Here is a 9,390-nt window from a genome sequence, read left to right on the forward strand (position 1 = left end):
GCAATTGTACGTTGGTAGTTGCGCCCTGCGGCATTTTTAGCGTCTCTTTGACGTTTTTTTTTTTTCTCCTTGTTGAGGCTCCTCGTCCGTATTTGTAAGGAGCGAGATATAATCCGTGACCTTCCATGGCGCGATTGTGACGTAGCATCTCTTGCAACTGACGTTGCGCGGCTTTTCCGTCGTTCACCACTTTCGCTACACCAGCCGCTCCACCGATCAGGGATCCGAGCGCACCCAACATTGGTAGAATCGGCAATACACCGCCGCATTTCGCTACCGGAAGTATCCGTTTCTTCACCGTTCTTTTCTTCGTCTTCGTCTTCAGACCCATACCGAGCTTCGTCTTGGCTTTCATCGCTGCCCAGACAGTTGTGGCGGCGGCTCTCTCACCGAGAGTCGAATCTTTCGCAACGATGCGATTCCGCGCTTTCTCAGCGAGTATCCTATCCGCCGCGTGTCTCTCGGTGAGATCGTTGCTCCGAGAGTATGCTATATCGTGTTCGCGACACGCCGCGTCCAATGGGTTGACACCTCGATCGCCTCTGACTAATCGCTTTTGCAACCGCGTGCCTGGTCCGCAAAACTGATAGCCGGGAATATGGAATTCGATCGGAAGTGCGTTTATCGCGTGATTTAATAGGCCTCTACCTATTTTCGTTGACATTCGCCGCAATTCTTTATCAACGGCGCCGGACCGTCGATGTGCGTTTCCTGACACGGCTGATTGTAGTGTTCGTAACAGCGACGATACGTCTGAACCTCCGGATCCGCTTTTATGTGTTCCGGAAGTTTGTCCCACACGTAGTGGACGTAATCACCGCACGTTCTCAATAGAACTGCTTTCGACACAAATTGTAGCTGTTCGACGCTCAAATCGCGAATATCGGAAGGATTTGTTAGCAGGATGAACATTTTTTCTCTACTGAGCGACTCGTGATTTCGCGCACCTATAAATAGGCAGGCGTTCGATCCAAGTGAGATTCGTACGACAACCTTTGACGATATGCGTGACAAATTGCGACGACAGATTACGATCAATGGAGGACAACGCGGAGATGCGCAGGCATGGTACGATGCTACCGACTACTATACGCGCGATCGTTTGCGGCCCCTCGAATTGTGGTAAAACCAACGTTCTGATAAGTCTACTGGAAAGTCCGCATGGTGTACATTTCGAGAACGTGTACGTGTACTCGAAGTCGCTGCAACAGCCGAAATATCGATATCTGGAGAATTTGTTGACGCCGATTGACGAAATCGGTTATTTTACGTTCTCCAATAACAGTGACGTCATTCCACCGAGCGAGGCACGTCCAAACTCGATTTTCGTCTTCGATGACGTGGCGTGCGACAAGCAAAATACGATAAGAGAGTACTTCTCAATGGGTCGTCACTCGAACGTCGACTGCTTCTATCTCTGTCAGACGTACGCGAGAATACCAAAACATCTTATACGCGACAACGCGAACCTGCTGATCTTGTTTAAACAGGACGGTACCAACTTGAAACACGTGTACAACGATCACGTGAATACCGACATGTCGTACGGGGATTTCAGTGAATTATGTCGTACTTGTTGGCAACAAAAGTATGGATTCCTAGTGATAGATAAGGACAGCTCATTTACGAACGGGCGATACAGAAAAGGATTTAACGTGTTCGCGATACCGCAAAACGATTAGTCGCTGCCGACACACTCTGTCGACATGGCTGAAAACAATAATATTCGCGAGCGTGAAAAGATTGCGAGGGAGATTGAGAAAACGAGCGAATCGATCCGCAAGAAACATCGCGCTTTGAAGACCGGTAAGATCGACGACGATATCGCGGTCAAGACCCATTTTAGGCCTATTATCGAGCCACTACAAAAAATCGTCAACAACTCTAGCTTAATCGCGGTGAAAAACGAGCCGGAGAGTAACGCTGACGCTATAATTAAAACGTTACCCATCAAGCGGTACAAGGAGGAAGAGGAAGAGGAGGAGGAGGAGGAGGATACGACACCGAAAAAGAGACAACGATTGAAGGCGAATCGTTTATCGACACCGCATACATCGGATGAACCGCTGGTAACCTTCACACCGTCCGCGACAACGAGAATCGTACAACCCACGATACCCGAATCACTCGCAATCGAAAATGTTTTCGAAACCACGGGCAACCCGCTCGAATCACCATCTGTTCGAAACATGTTACAAACGTTGGAAGGTCAAAAAATGTTACGAGAGCACTTCGGGCCACTGGCACAAAAGTACATGGGCGCTCTCCTTAGTGGCGATAAAAAAAACCAGATCGATCACGTGTACGGTGTCTATTTCGACGAGAATGAAATGTGGCTCGGTAACAAACGATTCGACATCGGCGCAGATGACTCTATAATCATAGACAAAGTGAGGTACATTGGTACACCTGGGTTATACGAGTTGATCTTCAAGAGAATTCCCGATGATGACATATACACTGAGGACGATATGCAAAAATATAAGAGCATATTAATGGCGACGAGTGCGCATAAACGTCAATATGATGCGCAAGGTCAATTAAAGAGCAACAGGGGATACAAGTATAAACACATAATTGCACCGTTGATGTCGATCGAATTGAAAAAGAAAAAATGCGGTACGGGAGTATTCATGCCTCGCGCGATGACGCTAACCGACAATAAGATCGATTACGTGCACTGGGACGATCCCAACGAGCTAGTGGATCGTCTACGATTGCTCGACGTTTCGCGCCGAGCTGGCCACAACGCTCACGACAACGAGATCCTGTCGATTATAGAGGAACTTCGCGAAGTCGGCCTTATTATAAATTAAACGGTGTCTCGACGAAACTAATCAGTCGATCGACGTCACTCGCATCGAGAAAAAAATGCCCATCAACAAATTTGGATTATTCGAACAGAGAAATGAAGCAATTAGAACTAGCGATCATTGGGGTAAATCGGTGACAAGTTACTTGCGTCAAAACGCTCTGTGTCGCGTCGCTACGTACTATGACGCGAGGTCGCGCAAGATTCGCCGTGTAGCGCAACCTGAGGCTGATACCGATGCAGTCAACAAACTGTACGTGAAACAATGCGTTAAAACGTTGAAGAATCAGCAGAAAGAATCAGACGAGAAGCTGACTGCGTTCGAGAAGGATGTGCGAGCTTTGCAGACTGCGATAAACGAGCTTCGGCGTGCGATTAACACTAATTCAGAAACGGCTATCAACCTGTAATGAGCGGCTGTAGTGAACGGTTTAGGAACGGCTATTGTACAATTATTAAACATCTACAAAGGTTTATCGAACGGGTTGGGAACGGCTATCGAACAGCTAGAACGGTTATCGAACAGCTATGAGCATCTACAAAGGTTTATCGAACGGGTTGGGAACGGCTATCGAACAGCTATGAATGGCTATCGAACGGCTATGAACGGCTATTGAACAGCTTTGAACGGCTATCGAACGGGCCAGGAACGTCTAGCAACGAATGATAAAACGCACGGTGATACTCGAGGCACACATCGTTTGATCGACGAATCGAAACAACGATGGATCGGCGATCGGGAATAACCGAGGAAGTGAAGAAACAACATAGTTTAGAGAAACGGCAGTTGGTGAACGAATTGTACGCGCCGGCGAGAAAAAATTTTCCCCGAAGACACGTCATAGTGCGGGGATACGATGACCTGTGGCAAGCTGACATTGTCGAGATGCGTCCGTACTCTCGTTTCAACAGAGGTTACCACTACATACTCACAGTCATAGATGCGTTGAGCAAGCACGCGTGGGCCATACCACTCAAGAGTAAAGGTGGAAGCGAGACAGCTGACGCTATCGCCGAGATAATTCGAGATAGCAAAAGATGTCCGAAAAACTTACAGACTGATATGGGGAAGGAATTTTATAACGCTGACGTGCAACGGCTCATGCGGAAACATGACATCAATCACTATTCTACATATTCGGTATTGAAGGCATCGATCGTTGAGCGATTCAATCGCACGCTGAAAAACGACATGTGGAAGATGTTTACGCTGAACGGATCTTACAAGTGGATCAGCGCGTTGCCGCGACTCGTATCGGATTACAACGCGCGCAAGCATCGAACAATCGGTATGCGACCCGTCGACGTTACTCCCGCGATCGCTGAAAGACTCTTGGCTACTGTGTACAACCATGTAAATATCGCGGGTCCGGCGAAATTCAAAGTAGGTGACTCGGTACGCGTTAGCAAGTACAAGACAGTTTTCGAGAAAGGTTACACGCCAAATTGGACAACCGAAGTGTTTAAAATTGCAAAAGTACAACATACTAATCCCGTAAGCTATCTACTGGAGGATTATCGCAAAAAATCTATTGCTGGAGCGTTCTACGAGTACGAGTTGCATCGCGCGAATTATCCGGACGTGTATCTCGTGGAGAAAATACTGCGTAGGAGGGGTAACGAGGTTTACGTGAAATGGTTGGGATTTGACAATTCGCACAATTCTTGGATACATAAGGACAATGTGATTTAATTCATACAAATTGTATTTATTTTTAAATTTAAGAAAAAATATGTACATATAAAAAATATACATGAAATATATAAAAATACAAAAATCTTTATTAATACATCCTTTCCAATAATCGTATATAATACAATATATGAAATACATATACATATGAGATACATATACAAAAATAATATCTGACATTATATCACATACTATATTACATTACATTATATATATTATATTATAAGGGTATCCTATAATGTCCCCATGGTAATGTGTCGGTCGAATCAGGTACGATATACCGCTTGTCATCGTACGGACTCAGAGCAATTTTCGTCTCGCGGACGGTATACACTTTGTGCAATTTCGATTTTATGCAAGATTGCTGTCGTGTCATTTCTATTTCGTCATTCAGACACCGCGTGTAATCGTCGAATGTTATCGTTCTCGCAACAACGTTACTTTTGACACCTTTAACCTTCTTCGTATCCTTTTTCCCGTCCACTCTCATCGCATACATTTTTGCTCTAAGCCCGACGAATTCGGTCATTATCGCGCCGTTATTTTCATCTTTCATTAAACCCGGTACTTTTTTATTCACGAGCGGTATACCATACGCGTTATCAATTGGATAATCGCTCGTATCGAAACTAGCGATATCATGTTTCATATTTTCATAGACATCTTCGCACTCAATGTGGTATATAAGACTGTCTGTGTCGGTGTACATTACCCGGCATTTATCACGATATAGCGGTGACATGTACTCATGATGAAATTCGTACAAGCACGTTTTAGAAATGTCGAGTATGCACATGCCGACATAGATTGGTTTATAAAATTTCACTTCAAGTTTGCGTAATTCTATGGCAACCAAATTTTCCGAAAAGACGCTTCTACTATGAAAATTTGGTTTCGCTATCATTGCTTCTGCTCCGTATCGTCCGTCCCACTTTGTTAATAACTTTACATCGACACGATTACGCACATTTTCCATCGTCTTACCAAATACCGCGTTATTCATCAGTTTATATAAATTTTTTTCAAAATCATTTTTCGCGAGTGTTCTAAACTGTGTATTTAATTCGATATAACTGCGAAGCCACGGAGATTGTGTAAATTGTAATACGCGATGTATTTTTGTAATGCGAAGGTCGTGTCGCGTACATTACTGTAGGTTACGGTAGTGTATCACGTAACGCTTCTTATCGTATAGCGTTGCGAGGAGTTTGTCTTGCCGCTTGCCGGGCGGCTTGTCGCGTGTCGGGCAAAACGGTAGGTCAATGTGCGTATCGTGAAGATGTTGCGGGTACTCGAGATCGACTTCGAGGATATAACCCGTAGGCGAATCTAACGCGATCGATGCTACGTCAAAATTCGACACGTCGTCGACCCATCGAAAATCGGCATAGGGCAACGGTTGACACATTGCCCATCCGTACAAATTATTTACATCGAAATACATCAAGTACGACGATGGTTTCGATGGATCGTACGATTGTTGCATGTACTTGTTATTAGCGCGCGTGTATCTGTTAGAACACTGACTCAGACCACCGCGTATACCGCGTTCGATAAACATGACCATGTCGATGTCGGTAAGCAATTCGAATGTAATCTTTGTATGCTTTAACATGGCATCCCACGTGTATCCGGGAAGAGTATAATAATACGCGGGGTCGAGTCCGTAACTTTTGATGCAACTATCGCGAAAGTTTTCAAAAATATCGGCTAATAACAAGACGTCGATTTTCAGGTACAAATCGCTATACTCGCCTAGCGTTCGAATGGAGAATCGCGTCCAGATGTTCTCGGCGTGCGCGTAATCGCTCTCGGATATAGTTTCACCGATCAAAGAACTGTAAAACGATTCGCGCGGTGGTAAACACGTATCTTGCAACCTATCTACAGAGTCGACGTATTCGTACGGAAAGACGCCTTTCCGTGTTAATAAACTGAAATTTTCTGCAGATAAATTTTGAAATTCTGATTTTAAAATTTTGAATTTGTCTTTGTCTAGATAAGATGCCAATTTGTCGAGACTTGCCGTAAGAAATTTGTACGAATCGATAAAACTTAATTTTATATAATTTTTCCAATTGTCTTGTGCAACTTTAACAGTTTTTGTAAACGATATATATTTTTCCTTGGTTATTGGAAGTAATTCGATTTCCCCTTCGAACGCTGTGGCTATATCCTCGATAATGAAATGCGCGTCGTAACCTGATAAATTGTGGAAGACTATCGGAATATATAATGATTCTTTGTAATTTAGATTGCAATTTGAGTGCGCGGGACCCCTATATCGTCCGGTCAAATGACAATGATCGCGTACGCGTGTATCGTCTTCTTGCGTAAACGGTTTTTCGCAAATATGGCAATGCGTTGCGCTGTGAAATTTTTCCCACTCGTCCGATGTTAAATTTACCATGGAGACATTTGTAGTCATTAAAATAGTCTTTACACGTAACGCTAAATTTTTAAGTTCTTCGGCGAACCACGCGATACAATCAATACTGCGGCGAGAATGGTACGCGGATAACGAGTCGTCGAACGAACAATGCATATAATACGCTATACTAAATACCTTATGATGCTGATAATTTTTTTCTTCGTCAGTCTTTGTCAACGCACATTCCAAATCGGCATAGATCACAAATGGAAGCCGCTCTTTCCTCGTGTAGTTGTTGAACTCGAGCCACTTGTCCTTATCGCTCGGCAATCGGATAGCGCAGTCGTTTATTTTTCCGCAGTCTACCGTATGTGACTGCAACTTGTCCTCCGATCCGAAATAGTGCAAGCATCTGTAAAAGAATATTTAAATTAAAGATTTATGCAATGCATTATATTTTATAATTACATAAATTATTCAAATTATACATACCGATCACAGATATATCTTCGGCCGTTGTGTTTGCTCAGTTGCGAGCTCACGAGCCGGGATAAGTTCTTGATCCATGCGAAATGTCCGACGCTGTTACCGTCTTCCACATACAACAGGTTGACGTGTTTATCCCGTTTCTGCTCCGAAAGACGTATCGGGACAATGCTGTTTTCTTTCTCGATGCTGTACACGTTGATGGAGATATTGTTTATATGTTCAAACTTTTTTAGTTGGTTCAACGTCATCGGAAACTCAATATTTTGTACATTTAACACCGTCGTATAGTGGGGATATGAAGATTCCCGATTTGTGTCTCTTTCAGCGGGGTATAGAGCGGCCACCACTGCCCACGCGAAACACGCATTGTCTCTAGATTGTACATTAATTACAGCTCTCTTCATCATAATTTCTCGCGGCAATTTAATATAACATCCCGCGCGCATAGGATTATACTTATTTATATTTACAGTTAAATTCTGTATTCGCGACAATGCCCAGCCACTATCGCGTTCCTGAAATTCTTCTAGCAATGCTAGAGTGGGCTCGATAACGCTGCGCTCGTACCACTCGTGTAAATCAGACGTGCGAAAGAGTTCACAGTTTCTCGTATTGATACTTTTATTCGCACGCTTATCACCCGACACAAATTCACCGTTGAATATAGTGTTCAATTTTACACTGTTGTATCTTCTTATAACGTCTTGCACTTGCTCGAGCACGATGTCTTTGGCGTCCTCGAGAAATTGACGAGGTTCGATATGGTTTGCGTTAATCACAGCACCGGTTAGAATACGGTTATCGAACGCGGTATCAATCTCGCGCCACACAAGTTCATTTTGATGCGCGCTACATCCGGCACCCGCGTTATTGTCGCCACTGTAATTACCACCACTGGGCATAAACTGTCTCTGCAATCGAGTCTTTGCACCTTCGAGTCGCGCGATTCGAGCAATCAGCGATTGTCGATTCCCGATCGATAATCGCGGTCGTTTGATCCGACTTTGCTCTTCCAGCGACTCGATGTACTCGTTGCATCGTTGTAGCCATGCAAAATATTCGCCCAAGGTGGCAATTTGGCGGGACCGCTCCACCAGGTCGCATTCAGTCTGCTCGACGTTTTCCATTTCTTCACAGAGTGCAAATTGGGCACATATTGCATGGAAATCTTATATACAACGGCTCGCTACAACTTGAACAGAATCGGCCATCCATCGCATCAAGTGTCTCAATTTTATGCTTTCGAACAGCATACATCATTTGGCTATCCACGCCTTGCAATGCAATCATACACGAAGGACATACAGCTAAAGCACCACCCGTGGAATAATAAAAGTATATGATACAAAATTTTGTACTACGTGCGTTTAAAGCATTAATTTCCGCAACAGACACTATTTTCTCTCTGAATTCCGTGGAGTTCTCACTGCAGTCACTAATGCAATCACTGTCAGATGACAACGCGTGATCTTCGTCTTCCATTTTTATATTATCACACAACACTGACAGAACATTACTTTCTGACAGAACACTATAATTTTTGACTATACTTTTGCTATACCGTCGTGTCGATGCGCTTTCAAATCACGTACTATGATCTGATGCGCTTCGATCCTTCTTATATTCAACCAACAAACTTTCAGAGATTGTTGAAGGCACAAAAGAAAAAAAATTTTGTAACTGAACCTAGGGTTGAAAATGTGTTGTTATCTCGCTATGATTCACAGATTGCTCGAAAACGTCGGACCCCGAAATATCTCAAAAATGTGTTGTTATCTACGTATTTCCATCCGCCCAATCCTTCAAAGAATACTTCTATTTATATTGTGTATGTTAAAAAAATATAATGAAGAGAACTCTGCTGCACTAGAGTATCATTTCTTTCGTTGCTCTTCTGTGTTTCGGTGGTCTGCTGCACTAGAGTATCATTTCTTTCGTTGCTCTTCTGTGTTTCGTTAGTCTTGTGCAATGGCTGAAGAAAACGTAATTATCATCGACGACGATACGGATGATGATTACGATTAT

General features: G+C 43.7%; 1 protein-coding gene across 1 annotated transcript; it reads right to left on the reverse strand.

Moving 5' to 3' along the window:
* Positions 1–6,202: 6,202 nt before the first annotated feature.
* On the reverse strand, positions 6,203–9,149 carry LOC145970656 (uncharacterized). Its single transcript, XM_083097528.1, has 3 exons — positions 7,369–9,149; positions 6,257–7,288; positions 6,203–6,215 (listed from the first exon to the last, which is right to left on the reverse strand). Exons 1-3 carry the CDS (start codon positions 8,490–8,492, stop codon positions 6,203–6,205), a joined length of 2,169 nt encoding a protein of 722 aa, XP_082953654.1. The 5' UTR covers positions 8,493–9,149.
* Positions 9,150–9,390: the final 241 nt, after the last annotated feature.

The sequence above is a fragment of the Camponotus vicinus genome, unplaced genomic scaffold, assembly GCF_025532165.1.
Source record: "Camponotus vicinus isolate PSW18456_S1 unplaced genomic scaffold, iyCamVici1.0 SCAF_4, whole genome shotgun sequence".
NCBI lineage: Eukaryota > Metazoa > Arthropoda > Insecta > Hymenoptera > Formicidae > Camponotus > Camponotus vicinus.